At 41.1% G+C, this 24,797-nt stretch overlaps 1 protein-coding gene and 1 pseudogene across 5 annotated transcripts; both read left to right on the top strand.

Annotated features, from left to right (window-relative positions):
• The first annotated feature begins 1,104 nt into the window (after positions 1-1,104).
• On the top strand, positions 1,105-6,993 carry RPS24 (ribosomal protein S24). Of its 5 annotated transcripts, XM_045291597.1 has the most exons (8): positions 1,105-1,143; positions 2,472-2,537; positions 2,634-2,843; positions 3,746-3,856; positions 3,977-3,979; positions 4,430-4,448; positions 6,533-6,554; positions 6,915-6,993. In XM_045291597.1, the coding sequence occupies exons 1-6, from the start codon at positions 1,141-1,143 to the stop codon at positions 4,433-4,435; spliced, it is 399 nt and encodes a 132-aa protein (XP_045147532.1). In that variant the 5' UTR covers positions 1,105-1,140; the 3' UTR covers positions 4,436-4,448; positions 6,533-6,554; positions 6,915-6,993. The 5 variants fall into 5 exon arrangements, with proteins under 5 accessions (XP_045147532.1, XP_045147535.1, XP_045147533.1 ...); XM_045291600.1 differs by lacking the exon at positions 3,977-3,979; XM_045291599.1 differs by lacking the exon at positions 4,430-4,448 and having other exon boundaries at positions 1,106-1,143.
• A 617-nt stretch (positions 6,994-7,610) lies between these two features.
• LOC101649694 overlaps positions 7,611-24,797 on the top strand; it is a 47,166-nt pseudogene continuing 29,979 nt past the window's right edge.

Here is a 24,797-nt window from a genome sequence, read left to right on the forward strand (position 1 = left end):
GGAATTCCTGAACAGCTAGTTTTTTGGTAAGAAATTGAATGAGTTCCCAATTTGGAGAAACATGCACTAGTATTTGTGCCAGATAATCCAGGGACAAAGAAGGGTTTCAGTGAAAGTCTTGACATGTGACTTTGGAGTAAATTCTAGTTTATTTTCCAAGACCCTGAGGCCCAGTTTCCAACATCACGACCAGGGAAGTTGACAATTATGCTCTAGGCCACCAGACCATCCTCTCTGCTCCCCATGCAGTTGCAGTGGTGTTGGAACCAAAGGGACAAGTATGGCTTGCTTTCAGTAAGTTAGCACTATATTGCACTTACACTTAAAAAAAAAATATCCTGACCCCATTATGTCTCCTGCAACCTTGCTCCTGGCAGGGTCAATTTAAAGTATAGTTCTGTTTACAGATAGAGAAGTACAGCTAGAATCTACCTACGTACTTAAGCATGTTATCAGGAGAGCCCAGTTCCTGGAGAAGGGCATCGTGCTTGGAAAAATGGAGGGCCAGCGCAAAAGAGGAAGACCCCCAATGAGATCGGTTGATGCATAGGTTCCAACAATGGGCTCAAAAGTAGTAAAGACTGCGAGAATGGCACAACACCAGAAGTGTTTCATTCTGTTATATACAGGGTTGTTATGAGCTGAAACCCACTGACAGCACTTAACAACCCCAACTAAACCAAACCTAGTGAAGTAAATTGGGACCCTGAGCCGCAGACCACAGCAAAACCGGCTCCAAGCCAATTTTTCCAAGCCTCATCTTTCTCTCACCAAGTACTGGGGTTCCAACCGCTGATCCTTCTGCAGACGGTCAAGCGCTTTAACCACTGTGCCAGGAGGGCTCCTTCCAACAAGAACAACAGATAATAATATCGTAAATTGAACGAAAGGCAAGCACGCATGTAGATAAATCCAGTCGGCGGGAGCTGCCCCGCCCTCCAGGTAGTTCTCAGAGGCGGGGCAAAAGACGTGCGCGGTGGGTCTTCGCACTTTGAGTCAGGCATCAGCGCGGTCGGCCCCGTCGCCCAGGCCACGCCCCCACGCCGACCACTCTAGGGTCCTTCCGTACGCGTTGATATGATTGGCCGGCGGAGAAGCACCTCCTTTCCGGCTCTGGCTGCTTGAGCGTTCTACGCCATCATGGTGAGTGTCCCTGTCCCGTGTGAGCATCCGTCAAATATCTGAGCGATCCCTTACTCCCATGCCCCGCTAGTGTGCGTGCTAGCTGCCCAGAGCCTGGCTGGCCTCCCTGGACCCGTTGGGCAGCGGCTCGGTGCCGAGGGCCATGGAGCCGCCGGGGAGAATCGTAGACGGCAGGGCTGTGCTGCTCCCTCGGACACGGGCTCCCCGCCTTACTTAGGACAGCGCGAGCTACAGTTGAGCTGATCATCCGTGGGGCACTGTAAATGCCCCTGTCCGGACTCCCAAGTGGCTTGCAGGGGATGGTGGGCCCCAGAGGCGAAGCGGGTGCCGGCAGCGCCTAGCATGTTGTTTCTAGAAAAGTAACAACTGAGTAAAGTGGGGAAAGGCCCTGCAAGGGGAAGCCGCCGAAAGCTGTAGCCCAAGTCATCACTAACTAGCTCCTTTGTTGAAGTTAAACACCCGTTTTTAACGCCACTCTAGCGAGCCATCTTTTCTCCTCTACCACTCTTTTGAGAATTCAGCTTTGCTGAAGTGAACTTACTTTGGTGTGTTTTTAGAAACAATCGGTCAAGTCAGTTGTGCCTGTTTGTGAGCATAAGCTTGCTGCCTGCTTGCCTACCTTTGTCGGGTAAAAGACCAGAGGCATCATTTCTTCGGGGTTGACCGTATTAGTACAAGTTGCATGCAGACGATGTAGATTTTTGTCAAACATGGTTTTGTGATGAAAATCTTCGTGTGAGGCACTGAAGTTTCATTCTGCAGAAATGGCTTACAAGTGCAGGTGATATGCCTATAGTGAGATGTCTGTCAACTGGAGGATGTTAAGAGCATCAAGTAGGTGGAGGCTAAAGTTGCTATTGATGCCGATTCCACCTCAGCAACCCTGTAGGACAGAGTAGAATTGCTGTATCAAGGGTTGATAATCCTTATGGAATAGATAACTAGATGTTTTCTTCCTAGGGGCATTTCTGTTGCCATCCAAATGCCAACAAAGTACCACAAGAGTTCCTTGAAAATACTAAACATCCTAAAGTATAAAACATATCTCCCACAACAGTACTCTGACCTGTAATGACAGTGGTGCTGAGGTTGAGAAATGCCCTGGAGTTTGAACTTAGAAGTAACATTGACAGAAGCCATCAAGGGTAGTTTGAGAGAGATGACAATCTTCCTTGCCTCTTCTCATTGAGGCAATCCCTCCAAGTTTTAAATGAGTAGTGCAGCAAGGACTGGGTTGATGGGTGCTGGACCACTGGTAGGACCCTGTCTACAGACCAATTTATCCCCCAGTAAACAAGGGTGCAATGCACACTATTAATATGTTTCAGAATGACACAGTAACCATCCGGACCAGGAAGTTCATGACCAACCGACTACTTCAGCGAAAACAAATGGTAAGGAAGGGCACATCAAAATTTTGGGTGACTGTCTTTTACCTTTAAAAGACATTTTCCATTATGGTAAATATTAAATGTGATGTCTCCTTTTAGGTCATTGACGTCCTTCACCCTGGGAAAGCAACAGTGCCTAAGACAGAAATTCGTGAAAAACTAGCCAAAATGTATAAGACCACACCAGATGTCATTTTTGTATTTGGATTTAGAACCCATTTTGGTGGTGGTAAGACGACTGGCTTCGGCATGATTTACGATTCTTTGGATTATGCAAAGAAAAATGAACCTAAACACAGACTTGCAAGAGTGAGTATTTTATATTTGACAGTTATACAGACCTCAACAGCATTGTGTTTTGGGTATAGTAGAATATGTAAAGGGAGTAAGTGGTCTGGCGATGGAAAACATGACAGCCTAACTCTTGTAATGGGGTAAGAGAAACATTACTTTCATAAATGCATTGATGGTGTAGTGGGGAGCTCAAATAGTTTGTGGTCTATTTGAGCTGGAACTGACTGGAAAGGCAGTGCTTGTAGGAGTGAGGCTAATGGTGGCCTAGATGGGAAGTGTTTTAAGTAACCCCTTTGTCTTTACTTTGAGGAGTAATGTGGAAAATCAATAATTGTATGTTTTAATTAAATGGTCAGAGAACCCCCTGCTGTGTGATGGTGGGGAAGCTGAAATCTTTTAAGATTTGGTAGCTAAAAGGTGGGTAGGACAAAGATTAGCCATCGTATGTGGGGTACTACGATTTTCTTGGTGAAAAGGCTTTTGTCAGCTGGGATTAAAGAGATTAATTAGGAAGGGAGCTTTAAAAGATCATTTGGGAGGTGTCTTGCAAAAGAAGTTGGAAACCTCTTCCTCTGTGGGGGAGCACTGAGTGGAGAAGTCACCTGAACAATTTTTCTCTTCTCCTACCAAAAACAATGAAAACACTACTGTGGAGGTGATGCTCACTCATAATGGCCCTATAGGACAGGGTTTTCAATATTGTACAAGCTCTGTCTTCTCCCACGGAGCTGCCAGTAGCTCCCACAGCTGATGTCCTAATTAACAGTCCAGTGTGTAACCACTGTGCAAGTAGGACTCCTTCTAGCACAATTCCTGTCAGGTGTTGAGATAAAGCATTTCTGAGTGTCAATATGCATGTCAGTATGCAGTATTGAGTTCATGCTTGTTAACTGTGTTAATAACCCATCCTCCTCTAGCATGGCCTGTATGAGAAGAAAAAGACCTCAAGAAAGCAGCGCAAGGAACGCAAGAACAGAATGAAGAAGGTCAGGGGCACTGCCAAGGCCAACGTGGGTGCTGGCAAAAAGGTATGACTTCAGGAAGATAGGGGAAATCGGTAATTGTAGCTTTTGGGGAGGGGGGAGAAAGTTTTCTATTCTTAATAACCTTTCTTAATGTTTTTTTCTTTTCCTACTTCTGGATGACAGAAGGTAACATGTTTTTAGAAGCTTTGCCATATCATAGTGTCTTAACACCTTACACTAGCTCTGCCCACCCCTGTCTAGCTCACAGATTAGTAAATGAGAGCCACATCGGTTCAGTTATCCTGGTTGGCTTAAGACCTACCATGAAGTGATCTTTCGACAGCTAATTGGCCTAGACAATTCATCAGGATCAGATCTAGTTAGTCCTCAAAATAGACAGCTCTTAAATAAACAGTTGAATCAATGTGGCTCATTTTTCCTGGCATGCTAGACACAGCTGAGATCTTAAGTCAAAAGCTATAATAATCAGCTTTTCACCAGCTTTGCTAGATAAATGTAAATTGTAAGATAAAATCAAGGTGATGGGTTACTAAATTAACAATCAAACTGTTCTGTGAACTTCAGTTGTAACTTTGTTTTTGCCTTTTCTCTTTCCGTGGATTTCTCATTCATCAGAAATGAAGTGTCTTGGCAGGTACTGAGAATATGAGCATGGTGTGCTATACCCTGCACTGAGTTTGCGTTGAAACTTTGCATGTTGGTTTTGGGTTAGTTTCTAGTATGGTCCATTAAGAATGCAGATGCTGTGCGCTAAAGTCTTGGAATGGGACCACAGGAGGAAAACTTACCATTTATCTTAGAATTTCAAAATGCATCTTCAGTTGTGAATGACCCCCTAGAGCAGGAGCTTGGGGAAACTTCCTGACGAAGGCAATTTGGATGTATATATATATATAACAAGATTCATGGACCATACTGCTCAAACATTTAATTAACTTACCCTACTGTGATGACTGGAACGGCTTCTTGGGTGAGGTGTGTGATATTGACATTGTGGGCAAAACAGCTTTGGTTAATGGTGGGCCTGGGGGGAAAGAGCCCACTCATTGTAAGCAGGTTCCTGTTACTGAGTCTCAAGTTTAACATCTGTCCTTTTTTAGTTGAATTATTTGGAGATACTGTTAAATTCACATCAAAGCCTTTGATTGTTTGGGCGTTTGAGAAAAATGGTGGTACTACATTTTTATTTTGGGGGTGTGCACTACATTTTAAACACATTTTGCACATTTGAATAGCTAAACACATGGCAAGAGTAGTAGTGACACTATCCTGTGGACTTTTACATTGTCTTTTCTCCAGGTAAGGCGGGTTTAAACATAGCATTGCCTGTCTGGGAATATAACCAATTGAAATTCCACTCCTTATAACTACCTCCTGTTTGTGAGGAAGTCCTGAAGATTGAGCAAAAGCTTGTTGTCCTTTGACCTGAAAATAAGATGTTTAATATTCTTTGTTCTTTCAGCTTTTGTTAGTGCTCAATGGTGACATGAATGCAGGTCGTCCCTGTTGAGAGCTTGAACCCTCATTGTTTTTACTTTAGTTTTGTGCTGGTGCACTTCCCAATACATCTCTTAAAAGCCAGCTGGAAAATGAATGTATAAATAAGCACTTGTACTATTTGTTCACAAAGTCAGGTAACAATAAGGTTTTTTGAAAATTTAAAAATTGTTCAGAATTCAAATATTTGTGATTGCCTTTTGGGTTCATGAAAGCATTGTCCAAAAGTTAGTGCTGTCAGCTGCTTGCTCATCAGGAGCTCGTGAGGCTGTGTGCTTCCATAAAGATATTCAGTCTCAGACCCAGTGGGTCAGGGTTGTTTTGTTTTGGGAGGTTGTTTTTGTTTTGTTTTTTACAATTATTTAAAATCATTGGGGGCTCGTACTCCTCATCACAATCCATCCATCCATTGTGTCAGGCACATTTGTACATGTGTTGCCATCATCATTTTCAGAGCATTTTCTTTCTACTTGAGCCCTTAATATCAGCTCATTTTCCTCCTTCATGAACCCTTGATAATCTATAAATTATTTTCCAATTTTAGCCTATGCTATAGTGTACAGTCAGAGTCTACATGGCCCATCATTTAAAACTCATTAAACTATGCCTTGTGATGATTCCCAAGTCTGTCGATGGTACTAGAGTACACCCAACAAGATATTGGACAGAGCAGAGGGACACAGTCTGAGGTCTGCTGACTTCCTCTACCTCAGTTTCCCAAAATAGGCAACAGTCCCCTGGCTGAGGGCTGGGATGATTGGGGGGTGGGGGGGTTTGACCAAAAGCAGATATTTGTACTTTTATCCTGGATTACAGGCTATAGTACAACAGCTTTTAATTGCTAGGGATGGGGTGTTCAAAATTTATTTCTGGAAAGTGGGCGTTAGGTCAAGTAAATTGGGGGTTTAATAAACTACATGGAACCAGTGGCAACCAGAGTTGACATTAACCATTGGCCTTTATAGATCTCATTAAGTTGGAGTTACCATGTCACCTTGTTTGCTTAAGAACCACAGTCAGAAGAGATGTTCTTTGAATTAGGAGGAATCAAATTAGTCAATAGAAAGGTGTCTGTCAGTGGAATACTTAAAATTGCATATGAAAATGATTTATCTGTAAGGTATCTGATGCGTACACTTAAGTACAGATTATCTTGGCATTTGAGAGAGACTATTAATGAAATGTTTCTTTCCCCTCTTCTCCCTTCTGCCACTGATTCAGTGAGCTGGAGATTGGATAACAGGTATAATTCAAACTATTCATTTAGATGACTAGCATTCTTGGTTAAAGTAGAGCATGTGGATGAGATTAATAATGTTCTGAAGAATCATATTGTCTCTAAATTACTAACAATGACATGGTTTTGCTTTGAAAAATTCGTTATAATCCTCCCCACCCTGTGTGCCTTTTTTTTTAAGTTCATTCTAAGTTTTGTATTTTGATTTTTGAAATGTGTTATGATCATATAAAACTTAATTCTAGTTGACTAATATTTGTTCTGCATGAGTGTCATTAATTTTTGGAATTTCTCGCAGACTTTGAACTTTAAAATTTTTAAGACTTGTTTAACAACCAACTTAATTTATTTGTTCTTCCTTTACAGAAAGAATAGTCTACAGTGACGTGATCTGCACTGGTCATGTGGATTTTTCACCAGAGAATTAATAAACTATAAAATCGTTTATGTGGCTGGTTGTTTGACGCATATTTGAATTGGATTTCTGATGTTTTTGCACATTTACATCAACACTCAAGTTCACATGTTGGCTGTATCCCATGAAGCATTTAGAGAAAAATTTGTATATACTTGTTGATGGCAAGATGATGATCTTGCTGGTTTGCTTATTGGGTAAATCGGTGGTTTATGAATTAGAGCAGGGGTCCTCAAACTTTTTTAACGGGGCCAGTTCACTGTCCCGCAGACCCATTGGAGGGCTGGACTATAGTTAAAAAACTGAACAAATTCCTATGCACACTGCACATACCTTATTTTGAAGTAAAAAACAAATGGGGCAAAAACACCCTGTGGGCTGGATAAATGTCCATGGGCGGTAGTTTGGGGAGTCTGGAATGGGAGAGTCTAGATCATCAAAGCTTTTAAAACTTGATAACAATGGGGGGGATATAAAAATTTGATAGCAATAAGCTTTCTGAAAATGCAACAACAAAAAGTCTAAAACGAGTTGTGGCAGTGCTTGTCCGTGTTGTAAATTTCTCTGGCAAAGGGAAGGTTGTGTAGAATTTTTTTTTTTTTTTGAGAAGCCCAACTCATCTAATGAGTGCTTTAAATAATGGTAAGATGGCAAGTGAGTGGCCTGGTATGGGTATTTTGTGATTTAACTTAGGCAGTGTTGAAATCCTGAACTGTTGGAAGATTTGAGGATGGCTTATTTAAGGTGGTAGGGGCTACCACCTTAAATTTGAACCCACCTCAGAAAAATGGTCTGCTGTAAAGATTTGGAACAAAAGGAGCAGTTTAAACATTGGAGCTTTAGGGGAAGTCCTAACAAGATAGGAGTTAGAAACCCCTGTCCTCTGGGAGAAAGACTGCTGTAAAGAGACAATTCTGTTCCATGACAGTTGATTTGACATCAGAGGTCTTGGTTTTGTTTTGGTCCTGGTGCATTGAGTATTATGGCAGCTATTAGCAAAGTTGCTCATCCAAACCCACCAGCTACCCCATGGAAAAAAGAAGAGGCTGGCCCTGTAAATATTTAGTCTTTGGTCCCCTCAGGAGCTGATGTAAGGTCTGTATTCGATGGTCATGGCTTTGGGGGTATGAGATTGGAGGTGTCAAGGGGTAGTGGATAGGAGTTGAGCTTGGGGTTCTTAGGTGGCCTTGGGGAATAGGCTTTGTGGACACTGTTTTAGACAACAAAAACAATGTCTTTGTGGACATTGTTTTAGACAACAAAATTTGGCAAATATCCCATAAAGATCAGATTTCTAGCCACTTGGGACATTGGGCGGCAGCAGCAGGTGCCATCTACCCACCTGGTATGGTGGCAGAGCAGCTGTGCTCAACGTAGGTGCTTTCCGTTCAGCCCACCACTTACAGACCTTTTGAGCTTGTTCATCAGCAGGCTCAAGAGCTTATGGCACGTCACTCAGTCCCTTGGTTTGGGGCTCCTAATGGTGCCTGCTATGCCTACCTGTGCCAGTGAACTTGGGGGTTCTTGGAGATTTCAGGACATTATCCCTATTACCTGATGGTAGACAGGTTTGGAAAGAACCTTAGTAAATAATGTAATGGTACCACATTCCTGTACTTCATGAGGTGGGGGTGGGGCAGGGGGACTGCCATTGAGCCGATGTTCACTCAGTGATCCTAAAGGACAGAGTTGAACTGCCCTTTTGAGTTTCCAAGGCTAACTACCGGAACAAAGTCCTCCCTTCAAGTGGCTGGTGGTTTCCAACTGCCTGCCTTTCAGTTAGCGGCCCAAGACAACCACTACACCGCCATAGGTGAAAAGTAGAGGCTTAACAAAAGTGGTGGCTTGCATGTTGCTGTGATGCTAGAAGCTAGACCAGCAGGGGCAGATTTCAGCAGGTTTTAGCTTCCAGGCTCAAAAAATAGACTGAAGAAGGAATCGGCAATCCAATACTGAGGAATTAAGCAGTAAGACTCTTATGAATAGCAGGGGAACACTGTCAGTACCAAAAAAGAAGCTGCTCAGATTGGAAAGCACTCAAAACTACTGAGAAAGCTGCCTTTGCAAAGTAGAGGTGACCATGATGGTGTGGATTGAGAAAGCTTTCCAGACCTTCATTTACTGGTAGTGCATGACGCAAAATGAGAAACATTTGTAAATACTAATAATTGGGACTTGGAATGTCTGAAGTACGAATCTAGGAACATTGGAAATTGTCAAAAAGTGGAAGGCATAAATATTGATATCCTAGGCATTAGCTAAAATATACTGGTCTTAGCCATCGTGAATCAGATGATGGCGGTTACTGTGTTGGGAATGGAAAACTCGAGGAGTGTTGTCGTCAAAAAGGACATTTCAGGATCTATGAAAATACAATGCTGTCTGTGATAGGATAATGTGCACTACATACGAGGAAATCCAGTCAATACAACTATTCTGTGCACCAGCCACTAATGCTAGGGATGAAAGAAATTTTACCAATATCATCAGTCTGAAATTGATCAAAAAGCCAAGCGGTATTTAGTTTTGGCGACTGGAATACAAAAGTTGGAAACAAGAACAGGACTCGGGACAGTAGGATAGGGCCTCCGCGATGAAAATGAGCTGGAGATCACATGATAGAATCTTGCAAGACCAAAGACTTCGTCACCACCAATACTTACTGTAAACACCATAAATGATCACTACACAGGTGGACTTCTCCAGATGGAATGCACAGAAATCAAATGACTGTTTGTGGAAAGAGATAATAGAGAAGCTCAATAGCAGCAGCTAAAATGAGGCCAGGGGCAATTGTGGAACCAGATCATCAATTAAATGTTCAGGTTGGAGTTGAAAATTAAAATGTCCACAGGAGCCAAAATATCTCAAATAGGCATGTGAATGCTCACCTCCGGGATAGCCATAGTCTCAGTAGCCAGGTCCGTGCAAAAAGATATCCCCTGCAGGGACTGCTAGGGCACCCCCTTAGGTTACCACTAGACTACCTTTAGGGTAGCCCTGGGGCCTTTAGGACCCCTATAGGACCTTCCCTAGGATATACCTTAGGGCCCACCCTTGGGACCTCCCTGGTATCCCCCCTCCCTGAAACCCTTTCTGGGATCCCTCCTGACACCCTTAGGACACTCCCCCCTTAGGACCACCCCTAGGGCTCCACCTGGGCCCCCCCCTGGTACCCATAGGACCTCCCTAGGATTCTTCTTAATGTCCCCTCTGTGACCCCCATGGCCCCTCTGTGACCGCGAGGACATGCCTAGGGCCACCTGGAGGAGCCCCTTAGTACCCCTCTAACGCTCCCCCAAGGGCCACCCCCTAAGATTCTCCCTCCAACCTGTAGGACCCTTGCCTTCTTGGAGCTTAACTACTCGAACAGGAAGCACTGCAGGGAGGCTTTGTTTTAGAGTACATCTCCCAGGTAGCCATGCTAGATTTACCATTTGTGTATATGTACACCTGTCAATTGTTTTTGTTAATTGGGAGATTAACAAAGGAACAATTTCACACTCCTCCAAGCGGGAGCTACTCATATCTTCACTGCAGCTGTCTTAACCATCAAACATGGAAAGTAATTCCTAAATGGTCTTCAGGAGCTAAGAAATCAACAGTTCTCCAAATGTTATGTGAAGGAAAAAAATAGGAATGTGAGGACAATTCACTGTGTGACTGTGGATTCAGTGTGTGAATGAAAATTCACTTTGGGAATATGAATTCACAATGTTATTGAGAAAATGTGAAAATTCATATGCTCTCACTGAAAAGCCAATTCCCAAATGTGCTTCAGAAGAAAAACACTGAAATCTTTTGCCATATTTTAGATCAGGTGGCAGACATTCTCTTTGAAAAGGATAAGCCCTGAATCATTTACTAATCTAAAGCATGTATAATGGACACATACAAGATTTTAACCCAAAGCTCACCCCTTAGTGTTATGTTAAACCGGGATCTAGAGAAACAAATCCAGTGACACTCAGGTATGTGCAAGAAAGAGCTTTATACCAGGAAGCAATCATACATCAAAAACCACCCAGCCTAGTCCAACTCAGGTCCATAATTATTGTACTAGTCCATCGGTCCCTCTTCAGACTCACACAGCCACATGCAATGACGCAGGAAGACCACAGGCTGGTGGGCGCACAGTGTTGGGGATACAATGGTGGTGGACATAGCTCCAGGGTCAGCCAGCAGGAACGTGAAGGCAGACAAAGATGAGAAGGTCACACTCACAAGGAAGGTACCATCAGGTTGAATATCACCCCTATACGTTTATGTATCTTCAAGTGAACATGAAATTGTCCACAATTCAGAAGACCACAAATGTCTTCTGGCATTACTTCTCATTATTCAAAGGATATATTCATATGAAGAATGTAACATAGCTTGAGAAAAGGTACATTTTCTCCCTACCAAGACAATGCCTTTTATTTATTTTATTTTATTTTTTAAAAAATCATTTTATTGGGGGTTCATACAACTCATCACAATCCATACATCCATCCATTGTGTCAAGCACATTTGTACATTTGTTGCCATCATCATTCTCTTTCTGTTTGAGACCTTGGTATCAGCTCCTCATTTTTTCCCTCCCTCCCCCACTGTTCTTTCCTCGTGAACACTTGATAATTAATAAATTATTATTTTGCCTTTTAATCATTTTCAAGGAAGGCCTTCCAAAAGGTCAACTATAAAGAGAATTCATTGTGTGAATGTGAAGGCAATGTGTGTATGAGAATATATGAGAATTTACACATTGGTAAAGAATTACCAATACTGAATTAAGTGCACATCTTCAGTATGTTTAGAGGACATATTGTGGGTACCAGCCCCACAAACAAATGTGTCCAAGGGGCGGTTGTGTAATTGAGGGGTAAAATTAAAGAGACACTAGACAAGATAAGGCATGTGAATGCTCACCTCCGGGATAGCCATGGTCTCAGTGGCCAGGTCTGTGCAAAGAGAGCAAATATATTTCCAATCAAGGATTATATACACTCAGGCCCCCCAAATTACATCGTAACAAGAAGGGGTTGTACAATAGGCTTATGTGCAACAGGAGGGAGACAAGCTAGAGGTGTACACGCAATAGGAAGGGGAGGCACTAGAGGCATACGTGTTTCTGGAAGGCATACATGTAACAAGATGGGCGGACCCTAGAGTCAAGATGGCATCCTAACCTTGGTCCTCCCTCAATTGGCTTGACCTAAATCTTTGGGCTCTCCTTCAGGGGAACAATCCCATTATCCTTATCAGAAGGGAGTGGGTCCTACTTAGGTTGGGATAGACTATAGGGTCTGATTACTCTACATGGTTGATAACCCTTGGGGAGATAACCTTTAAGCAGTTGACCCCCAAGTGGATGGTCATTGACCATGTGTTAGCAAGCAGCACCTTCGGTTTGGCATTTAATAGGGGGGACAACCTGGGGAATAACCTTTCTGTTTCCCACAACATATCCAAGAGTTTTACACAGAGTTCACTCTTACATGTCTTCTGACATTACTCCTTCCCTAGTCAAAAGCTGTTGATAAATATTCATATAAAGAATATAGCACATATTGAGGAATATATATTTGGGGTAAAAACTTTTCATTTCGTTCAAAAGCAATGTTGTTTGGTTCTTTTTAAGAAGAGCCTTTTAAAAGTCCTCAAAAGCACCAGTTATCAGATTATATGAATGAAAAGAAATGTAAGGAGATTCACTGTGTGAATGAGAATATGTGACAATTAACATATTCTCATAGAAAAGACGTGCTTCAGAACGTAAATCTTTACTATGTTAGAATGCATGGAAGATTTTCTGTTTAAAAAGAAGCTCTGAATTCATTGCTCATCTTTAGTGTGTTTAATGGACATATTCAAGATTTTAACACCCTTGAATGTCTTCTCGTATTACTGATTCCTAATTCAAAGGATGTTTATATGAAGATGATACACATATCCTGAAGAAAAGTATATTTGGCAGAAATGGTTTTCCCTCTGTGAGGGAGCTAGAGGCAGAACTAGGGGTTGTCCCTCTACATGCCAAAGCCTCCCTCCATCCAGGAAGTTGGAAGCGGCTTAAGGCTAGAGGGCCTGCACACATTCAGGTCTTTGAGACAGGAAGCTGATAAACCTGGGTGGGACCCCATCTAGGATGGGGTCAAACAGAACTGTGGGCCACGCCTCCCAAGGGCCAGCAGTGTCTCTCGCTCTCTCTCCCTCTCCTCTCTCCCTTTCAGTTTACCATAATGCCTGAAAGTGCTTCTATCCTTTCCAAAAAAAACCAAACAAACCCATTTGGATCACAAACTAGGCTTTGGCGGAGTGAATTCTTTCTCACGTGAAGCCAAGGACCGAGGTATTTCTAACCCTAACATTATTGAGAATCCTAACACTTCCTCTTGCTTCTTTTCAAAATTCCTCAAAAGCAACCGTTCTGCAAACATTATGTGATGTACAGGTAGAAAGTAGAGAATTCATTGTATGAGAGTGAAGGCAATGTGTGTATGAGAATATGTGGGAATTCACTCTCATTGAAAGGACAATGAACTAATTGCTTGGTTTTGATCCTAGTGTTGATCACAGTGTTCACCCCTTCTGACATTACTCTTACCTTATTCAATGGATGTATTGGAAAATGTGCCTGTAAAGAATGTAAAATGACGGGAAATAAGTACATTTGGCATAAAAGTTTTCCTTTCAAGATCACCTGGAAAAATGACTCAAAACCAGCAGTTTCCAGATATTAATTGAACATATAACAAGAATGTAAGGATACTTCACTTTGTGAAAGTGAATATATTGTGTTCATATGAATCCAAAGTATCACTGAGGGTTCAAATTCATATCTTCTCAATGAAAAGACAATTTTCAAATATTTTTCCAAAGGGGGGTGGTCTAATTCTTTTCCCACACACGAGCATACATTATCTTGGAAAAGGAGTAGCATTTACTCCTTTGTTCATCGACATATGCAGAGTGTGAACCCAGATTTTGAGAAGAAGAACAATGGACAGAACAGTGAGGCACAGGGGTCACCCTGCTGTCGGAATCAAGAGAGTCCATGCATCTTCCAGTGGGTCTGTATAACCATGAGGCTGACAAACCTCCAGCAGGCACACACGTAATAGAGTGGACAGTCAGCGCCTTAACCTCGTATGTCCCCGAGTCCTTCCGGGGAACAATCTATGATCAGGATCAGAAAGAGATGCCAGGGGGAGTTGGCTGCCCTCTGGATGGGGCAGAGAAGAGAACCTGATTGCTCTCAAAGACAGGTAGCCCCTGGGCACATAAGTGAGCACCCAGGTGCTAGTATGAGACATCTTTTATGGTAGCACCTTTTGTTTTATATTTCTTATTTTATATCTTAAATTCAAAAGAGCTACACATGCAACATGGCTTCTCTCTAGACACCGGAGCTTTATGCAGAAGCAGTGGGTGAATGAAAAGATTAAAAAAATAGTGACAATAAGTTACACTGACCAGAACCTATGCTATGGGAAAGACTTTGAACCCAGGTGCAGGGATCAAATCCCTCCAGCCCATCCACCAACCGTTTAATTGAGTGTTAGGGGATGTTTTAAACCCACTTTAAATGTATTCGAAATCTCCTTTTTTTTTTTTTTTAGCTCTTTGACATCTAATGAGATGTTTCCCTTAAATACCTGCAAGTGGTTCCTAATTAAGGACCAATTATGCAAGGTTTCATTATACACATAAGGGGTTACACAAAAATCTGTAATGTTCCAGTCACATTTCAGCATCAATTGCTGCTGCAAATCTATGATTTGATCTAACCACGGGGCCATTTGTTGCAGCTCGGCCACACTTCCTTCCAACTTGTCTTCCATATGTTTATAGGGGTCAAATGAATACAGGCTTGATTAAGCAGGACTGCCATTCAGTCCCTGTACTCTGTAGGATTTTACCACTTTGCCACACCTTTTTCTGACTAACTTCTATTCCCTCCACATTAAAATCAGGAGTAGTTAGTGCCCACACCTTTGGCCATTGCTGATGACTCATGACAGTGAAGTCAGAGCCTGAATCTAAAAGTCCTGAAATCTTTTTTCCTTCAATTATTAATTCCATATAGAGGTGTTCCTACCTATCCATAATACCATTCCAAAATACTCCATGGCCTATGGACTCCTTAGGCACTCTTTCCCAAGTGGTTTCTTTTACCAATAGGAAAGTAAGGGAGTAAAAGTAGCTGGCCTATGCACTCTCTCTTTTTTATAAGCCAAGGGATTTCAGATTTAATTATAGCTGTAAGCTCTCCTTCATAATCTTGATCAATAAATCCAGTAACAACTTGAACACCTTGAATAATAGAGTTCCCTAATAAAGGTCCTACTGTTCCCTCTGGGAGAAGTACCCAAACACCAATCTTAACAATTGCTGTGGGCCCTCCTGGAATTAGCTGAATTTCCTGGCTTATTTCTACAGCTGTGGCTGGATGGAGTGATAAGAATGAGTGAGGTGGGAACCAATTACAAGAATCTACATAAACCTCCTCCCTGGGGGATGGACAACAGGAAAGTGGATGAAGGGAGACTTCGGACAGTGTAAGAGATGACAAAATAATAATAATTTATGAATTATGAAGGGTTCATGAGGGAGGGAAGAGGGGGGGAAATGAGAAGCTGATATTAAGGGCTCAAGTAGAAAGCAAAGGTTTTGAGAATGATGATGGCAACAAATGTACAAATGTGCCTAACACAATGGATGGATGGATGTGTGGATTGTGATAAGAATTGTATAAGTCCCCAATAAAATGACTTAAAAAAAAGAAAGAACGAGTGAGGCTTAGTACATTGTGTGACAGGGTGGGCTGAAACCGCCGGCCAGGCTCTGTTGGGTGGGGCTCCGAGCACGACCGACTCTATATTTCCCTGCTAGGCTGCATTTACTAATGGAGCCCCTTCACTACTGATTTTATAGCGACATTGACTTGCCCAATGATTTCCTTTCTTGCAATGGGGACACAGTCCACGTTATCGATAATCCCGTCTCAGGCCACTCCTGGCCACTGGGTTGGATCATGGGCGTCACCAGCATTCTCTTTGAAAATGTCCGACTTTCCTGCAATTAAATATTGTCCCTTAGGTTTGGAATCATTAGCCATAGCAGCAGCCATACGGCCTTCTCAACTTCTCTGAGAATCTTAATAAAGTCTACAACTATGCCTGTTCCTTGTAGTGCTGTAGTTCAGCTTGGCAATCATGACTAGCATTGTCATAAGCCAAAGTCTGCAGAAGAGTACATATAGCTCATCATGACACTGGCCTATTGCAGCGTCACTGGGCCACTTCTTTCCTGATGGTGCGATCTGTTCCCAGATCACAAACAAACATCACGTATTTGTAAAAGTCTCTGCTCAGTAATCTGCACCTGGGCTTCCTTGGTGACAAAATCGCCATTTCCCCGAAACCAATTTACTCCTGTAGGCACGCCATGTTCTGCATTTCTACAAGCCTGCATCTCGGCTCCTTCAGTCCACCAAATGCTGTGTTCTAAGTAATCTGATAAAGGCAAGCTTTGGTTAATGATTTCCGGTTGGCCAGTAGGAAGCACCTGGCCTCCGCCATAGACTTGACCATACAAATTAGGAAAGGGGAGTCTACGCCATAGTTCATTACTGCTTTTCATACCTCGAAAGGGAAGCTACTATCGCGATGCTCCTCATATTCTTGCAAGTTGGCAGCATTGGGTGGTCTGCCTCTAAGGCAGCGGTTCTCAACCTGGGGCCCGCGACCCCTTTGGGGGTCGAACGACCCTTTCACAGAGGTTGCCCAATTCATAATAGTAGCAAAATTATAAAGTAGCAATGAAAATAATTTTATGGTTGGGGAGTTACCACGCCATGAGGTACTAAAGGGTCACAGCATTGGGAAGGTTGAGAAACACTGACCTAATGCTTTATTGTCCTTGGGGTCCTGGGGCTGCAGTCCCCTAGAGGCGCAGAGGCTTTGGCCATGAGGTTCCTTTTTGAGGTGGAACCTGTTTCTTCATTTTCCTCTAAGGCAGTGGTTCTCATCCTGGGGGTAGAACAACCCTTTCACAGGGGTCGCCCAATTCATAACAGTAGCAAAATGACAGTGATGAAGCAGCAACGAAAATATCTTATGGTTGGGCGGTCACCACAACATGAGGAACTGTGTGAAAGGGTCACAGCATGAGGAAGGTTGAGAACCACTGCTCTAAAGCTTACCCATCTAGTTCATACTCAGGAAACCAAGTTCCTTCCTCAGGAAAGCAAGGGTTGTACCTTTTTTACTGTTTGTACTAAAACCTTGCATCACTTTTTCCGTTGTTGCTATAGCCTATTGTTTCAACAACTGGGTGAGTATAATACAGTAAGTTTTAGAGTCTAAAACTACAGCCCGCAGGCCACATGTGGCCCGCCGAGGACATTTATCCGGCCCGCCGGGTGGTTTTGCCCCATTTGTTTTTTTACTTCAAAATAAGATATATGAAGTGTGTGTAGGAATTTGTTCATAGTTTTTTTTAAACTATACTCCAGCCCTCCAAAGGGTCTGAGGGACAGTGAACTGGCCCCGTTTTAAAAGTTTGAGGACCCCTGTTAGACTTTGCCCCATGACCCTGTTAAATTTGACTAATCGCCCAACCATATTCTCACTTCAAAATAATTCCCCAATCTCACCTATCCTTTGGTTGGGGTCTCAGAACATTGTTGGGGGGGTTCTGTTTTCCTCTTCACAGAGCTTTCCTTCAGGTCCCTGTTCAGGGGTCACTTGTGGGATCCAGCCTCACGGTTGAAGGGGTCCTTAGGAGTGTGTGTGCGATTATGGAAACTAAGAACAGTGAGACACCGGGGATCATCCCAATATCAAAATCAAGAGAGCTAATGTATTTTCCAATGGGTACATATAATCACGGGGGTTGCAAGCCTCCAGCAGGCACACACGTAATAGTGTGAGTCAGCGGCTTAACCTGAGTCCTTCCGGGGAACAATCTATGATCAGGATCAGAAAGAGATGCCAGAAGGGAGTTGGCTGCACTCTGGATGGGACAGAGAAGAGAACCTGATTGCTCTCAAAGACAGGTAGCCTCCAGGCACATAGTGAGCAGCTGGGCAGGAGTAGGACCTACGGTAGCACCTTCATGAAGAGCTATTGTGGGGCATATCTCTATCTCTATCTCGGAATTGTTGAGATCTTTCTCGAGTAGAGCTGGTCTTCCAAGCTCTGTGGTTAGGTTGCATAGACTCTCTCCCAGGTCCTCATTTTCCCACAAAGCTGTTCAAAATCCAGAAAGGAACAGTTCTCCAAACACTGGTGAATGAAAAGAAGCAATGTAAGCAGAATTCACTGTGTGAATGAGAATTCACTGTGTGATGGAGTATTCACATACTCTCACTGAAAAGACAATGTCTCCTGACATTACTTCTCAAAGGATGTGTAAATTCATATGAAGAATGTAACACATAGCTTGAGAAAAAACCCTTACCTTTTTCAAAGAGCATTTCTGTCACACATTCTAAGAGTTCATAAAAAATTACCAATATTGAATCAATTGGCTTCTTTTCAAGAAAGGCCATTCGAAAAATTTCTAAAGCACCAGTTCTCAGAACATTCTGAGAAAGAAAAAAATTCTGGCAAAAAATTGTTTGCCACAATAATCCTGAGTGCTCAAACTAAAAACCTGGTGAAATGGAAAATGCCCAGACTCTACAAATGTTGCAGAATTTGTCTTTAAATGGGAGAAAAAGTTTTAGAAACATGTGGAGTTTACTAAAACGTCTTTTAAGAGACTATCTTAGGAGCATAATTAAAAAATAGTTGTTGATGTGCTAAAACAGGATGTTTCAGTGCAGTTCCAAAAATCTTTTATAAATACAGCCATCTAGTTCAGAATATCAGTTCCAGAATATCAGAAATAACCACCTTGGCTTCTGAAGCTGTAGTTTCTGGACTTTCCGTATGGATATCTGTGTCCTCAAGGTCGACTGTCATACTTGTTACTCCCAAAGTCCTGGTCCCCACCACCTCTGTAGTAAGTGGGACTATGCCCATGAGCACCAAAGGCACACCCTTGGGTCCCCTGGCTGACTTACCTGCACGATCCATATGAATCTAGTAGACTATCCAGGTAAGGACTCTCACATAGCGTCTGAGGCATGTTCTGGATTTCTGAAGGTGATAATGATCGAAACCAAATCCCCAGGATCACAGAGTCTCGTGATCCTTGACAGCCACCTCAGAGGGAGGGCCTGTGTGGCTAAAGTGGTCTTCCAACACCTGCTCATCGGTGTTGAAAGTAAGACCTCCCATGGCAGTGGATTTGGATCCTGGGAAGAGAGCAGCAAGATAACAACAGCTAGCACCGAAGAGCAGCACGAATGAGCCGTAACACATATCCCGAGTAAGTACATTCATGTTATTCTCACGAAGTCAACAAATCCCAAGAGGTCTTTTTCTTTCCCCCTCCCTTTGGAAAAAGGGAACAAAAACAATTCTTTCCCGCACATGTGAACATACATTTTCTTGGAAAAGGAGGAGCACTGATGTGGTTGTTCTTCGTCTGGATGTGAAATGGAAGCAAAGTTTGCCCTATGTGACATTTCTTATTCTGAGGGCATATTCAGATATACATTCATAATGTATCCCTTGAGAAAAAGCACACTAAAGATTAAAAAATTTTACATGCATTTCATTGATAATGGGTTTTGTGACTTTGCAAGAGAGGCTGCTCAGAAATCCAGAAAGGAGCAGTTTTCCAAACTCTTGGTGAATGAAAAAAAATGAATGTAAGGAGAATTCACTGTGTGAATGTAGATTCACTGTGTGAATGAAAATTTACTTTGTGAATATGAATTCACTATGTGATGGAGTGTTCACATACTCTCACTAAAAGACAATGTCTCTGGCATTACTTCTTACTTATTCAAAGGATGCGTTAATATTCATATGAAGAACTTGATTCCTCTCTTGAGAAAAATACACTCGGGATGAAAACATTGTCTTTCCTTCAAAGGAAATGTCATTGCTTCTTTTCAAAAAGGCCTTTCAAAATTACTCAAAAACTCTTTTCTGAGAATGTTATGTGAATGAAAAGCACAAAGGAAAATTAAGTGGGGAATTATGAATTCACTGTGTGAATCAGAATATGAGAAATGCATTTACTCTAATTAAGTAGACAATTCCCAAATGGTCTTTAAAACACTGAAGAATAAGTTATTTATCCTTTTCAAAGAGTATTTCTGCTGCACATTCTAAGAGTTGGTAAAGAAATATGAATTTTGAATCAATTGCTCATTATCAGTATGTATAATGGACATATCACAGATTTATACCAAGTTCACCCTTAAATGCCATCCTGATCCAAAATCTGTATTGATCAATATTCATATGAAGGATGTAAAATCTACTTCGATAAAAATACATTTGAGATAAAAACAATTTCCTTTCTTCAAAGACAATGGTTTTTGCTTCAAGAAAGGCCATTCAAGGTTCTTCAAAAGCACCAGTTCTCAGAAGATTCTGTTTAAAAAGGAGAAGTGCCAAACCTATTGCTCATCTTCAGATTGCATAATGGACAGACCCAAGATTTTAACACCCTTAAATGTCTTCTCACATTGCTAACTCCTAATTTAGAGGAAGAACTGAAAACAGGTTATATGAAGAATGTCACTCATATCTTGAGAAAGAGTACATTTGGTTTCATTCTGATTTTGTTTTTAATCGTTTTATTGGGGGCTCATACAGCTCTTATCACAATACATATGCATATACATTGTGTCAGGCACATTTGCACATTTATTGCATCATCATTTCATTTGGTTTCTTTCCCTTCAAAGACAATTCCTTTTGCTTCTTTTCAAAAAAGCCTTTCAAAATTCCTCAAAGGCACATTCTGAAAGAAATATGTGCATGTGAATCCATGTGTGAATGCGAATACATGAGAATTCACAAACTCTCATTGAAAAGACAATTCATTCATGTGAATATATGAGACTACACAAACTCTCATTAAAAAGACAATTCACTAAGGTTTCTATCACAAATTTCACCCCGTGGATGTTAGTCTTTCCTTATTCAATGGATGTTTGGAAAATATTCTTATAAAGGATATAACAGATCATGGGGAAAAAAGCACATATTTAGGGAAAAAAGTGAGTATATTGTGACCATATTAATCTGAAGTATCATTGAGTGTTCAAATCCAGAACTTCTCAATGCAAAGACAATTCTCTGATGTTTTTCTAATTCTTTCCCCCACATACATTCTCTTGGAAAAGGAGTAGCAGTGACTTGTTGTTCTTTGTCAGGATGTGTAATGAATTTAAAGATCAGCCTTAAATGTCATCTGACACTTAATAATGATGACTGAACTCCTACAACAGGTGAAAGAAGAGCTGGAAAGCAAAAATGAAAAATGGCAATGCTAGATACGTGCCATACAAGAAAAACTCCACAAAGAAGCGCAAAAGTCAAACACTACAATAGTATAATGACACAATACTGTAAAAGAACAGGAAAAAATCTGAAGAGATGGAAACCCAATTTAGTGACCTTCCAGACAAATGTATAGACTCTGATCTAAAGCAAAAATTTCAATAGACCAACAAAAACTTGAGAAGAATGTGGAACACAATCATGATGAACAACTGATGCCTTACAGGTATACCAGAAGAGGAAGAAATAATAAATTCCATTCAGAAAATAAGCCAACAACTCCTGCAAGAAAACCCTCCTCATTGCCTAAAGGATGAAAAGATAATAAGTTTGCTGAAAGAACCCCCATCAGGAGATATCCCAAGATTTCTAAATAATCGACAAGGAAAAACATTTTAAGAGCAATCAGAGAAAAAGAACTCTTAAATACAAAGAGTCCGCAATTAGAATAATTTCAGATTTCTCAGTGGAAACCACGCAGGGAAAAAGACAATGTAGCATCATATACGGAGTTCTGAAGGAAAAAAACTGTCAACCAAGAATCTTGTACACAGGAAAATACTCAACTACAAACAATTACAACGCACAAACCTGAAACCAACATATGAGAAAAATCCCTCACAACAACCAACACACAGAGAAAAATATCCAAAGCAACAAAGTAATACAGGAAGAAACTAAACACAAACATGTGAATACATAAAACATGCACAAACATAAAGCAAAGTGACAGTAGCAAATACATACATAACAATTTAATAGAATGCTCATGGACTAAAGGCAGCAGTAAGGAAAGCAGCAGAATGGAAAAGGAAACAAAATCCGTAAATATGCTGCCTAAAAGAAACACAATCACCTTGATCAAGCGGGATTCAATAGGGGTAGGCAGAGATTCAGGGTGCAGGGCTCAATAATAAAAAAAACAATCAATGTAATCTACCATATAACCCAGGCAAAGAAAAAAACCCCACATGATCATATATATTGATGCAGAAAAGACAATATTCAACACCCATTTTGATCAATACACTTCCTCAACATAATAAAAGCCACACATGAAAAACCAACAGCCAACATCACACTCTGTGGAGATTTCAACTTCTATTGAAAACAGGGGCCAGATAAGGATGTCCCCTATCACCATTCTCCCCCCCCCCCTTTCCCCCTATCACCATTCTTATTCAACATCATGCTGGAAGTTTTAGACAACAAAAAGGAATCAAGGTAAGAAGAAGTGATATGATCCTACATATAGACCCCAAAGTCTCCACCAAAAGCCTACTGGAAACAATGAGGGATTTGGCAAGGTAACAGAAATCAATCCAGCAAAGAGAGCTATGAAAAAGACATCAAGAAAACAATACCATTTAAAATAACCGCACAAAAGAGGACATATTTAAGAATAAACCTAATCAAAAAACCAAAACCTATACAGAGGAAACTATAGAACATTACAAAAAAGCAAAAAAGATCCACACATTCATGGACAGATAGACTTAATATTGTGAAAATGTCAATACTATCTAAAACAATCCATAGATCTAATGCAATCCAAATCCCAAGTACATTCTTGAAAGTAATGGAAAAATTATATTTCATATGTGTAGGCAAAAGACCCAGCGTAAGCACAGAACTTCTTAGAAAGAAGAACTAAGTAGGAGGCCTCACACTACCTGACCTAAAAACATAATACCTAGCCACAGTAGTCAAAACAGCCTGGTACTGGTACAATGAGAACTAGATAGATCAATGGATCAGAACAGAAAACCTAGACATAAATGCACCAGCCTACAGGAAACTCATCTTCGAAAAAGGGCACAGAAATAGTAAATGGGACAAAGTCTGCTTCTTCAACAAATGGTGTTGGAGAAACTGGATTTCTGTATGCAGAAAAATGAAGCAAGTCCCATACCTCGCCCCATGCACAGAAACGGACTGAAGATGGATTAAAAACCTGAAAGTAAACCTCAGCGCTATCAAGATCATCAATGAATGAGAAAGCTGGAGCAAACTTATTGACCGTAATTCAGGGTATACATAGACTTTCCAGTACAATAAAGGAGCACACTGAGTGGAAGACAAGATAGATGACTGGGACATGCCCTAAAAGTCCTAAGAAACACCGTAACAGCACTAAAAAAAATCCTTAAATGCTAAAAAAAAGCTCTGAAATACACACTAATACCCATTAAACACTAAAAAAGTCTGAAAAACACTAAAAGCCCTAAGAACCCCCCTAAAATCATATAAAACACCCTGAAAGCAATACAGAGCACATTATAATCTCCAAAACACACCCAAAATGTCCCCTAAACACACTAAGGGCCCCCAAACACCCTTAATGCCTAAACACTCTAAAAGCCATTATAAAAACTCTAAACGGCCTTAAAAACACACTAAAAGTTTTTAAGAAGCACAGGAAAATCCCTAAAACCCTAAAAAGCAACCAAGAACCCAAGCAAACACTCTAATAGCCATAATCACACCATAAAACCCCCAAAACACCCTAAAAGCCCTAAAACACCTTAAAAGCCTCGAGTAACAGCTTAAAAGTCCTAAAAAAAAAATAAAAAAAAAAACTTACATTTTTAAAAAGTCCTAAAAAACTCCCCAACCTTCCTCAGAAAACTCTAAAAAAAACACCCTAAACCCTAAAAAAAACCCACCAAAAACCTAAAACATAAGAAACTTTAGCCCTATAAAACACCTTAAAGCCTTTAAAAACAGGCTAAAACAATATAAACACCCTAAAAGCCTAAAAACACCTTAATACCCCAAAATAAACAGTAAACATTCCAAAGCATCCTTAAAGTCCTAAAGGTCACTCTAAATGCCCCATAAAATACCTTAAACGCCCCCATAACAGAAAGCTCTAAAAACAAATATAGCCTTTAAAAACACCATAAATACCCTAAGAACACCCTAAAAGGTCTAAAACTACTATAAAATGCTAAAAAAACAACACCACACTCTAAAAGCTCCCCAAACACCATAAGCACCCTAAAAACAACATAAATAACCTTAAAACCTTTTAAAACTCTAAAAAAAACAACAAGAAAATCCTAAAAATACCCTAGCACCCTTAAAAACACCATAAAAGCACCAAAAAGCATGCCAAAAGAAGCTAAAAGTACTATAAAAGCCCCCAAACAATCTCAAAGCCCTAAAAACCACACTAAGCGCTCCACAAAACATACTAAACTACCTAAAAACACCATAAATGCACTAAAAAACCCTAAAAAGTCTAAAAATCATTCTAAAATGCTAAAAAATACCCCAAAGCCCTCCAAAAAATCTTAAGACCCTTAAATACATGGTAAAAGCCTTCCTAAAACACTCTGATACACCATGTCTTTAAAAAACTCTTAAGGTCCCCCAAACACCATAAATGCCCTAAAAATACCCCAAATGCCCTAACACGCTAAATAAAACACACCC

Source organism: Echinops telfairi, unplaced genomic scaffold, assembly GCF_000313985.2.
Source record: "Echinops telfairi isolate 266 unplaced genomic scaffold, ASM31398v2 ScPeMD7_70;HRSCAF=299, whole genome shotgun sequence".
Taxonomy (NCBI): domain Eukaryota; kingdom Metazoa; phylum Chordata; class Mammalia; order Afrosoricida; family Tenrecidae; genus Echinops; species Echinops telfairi.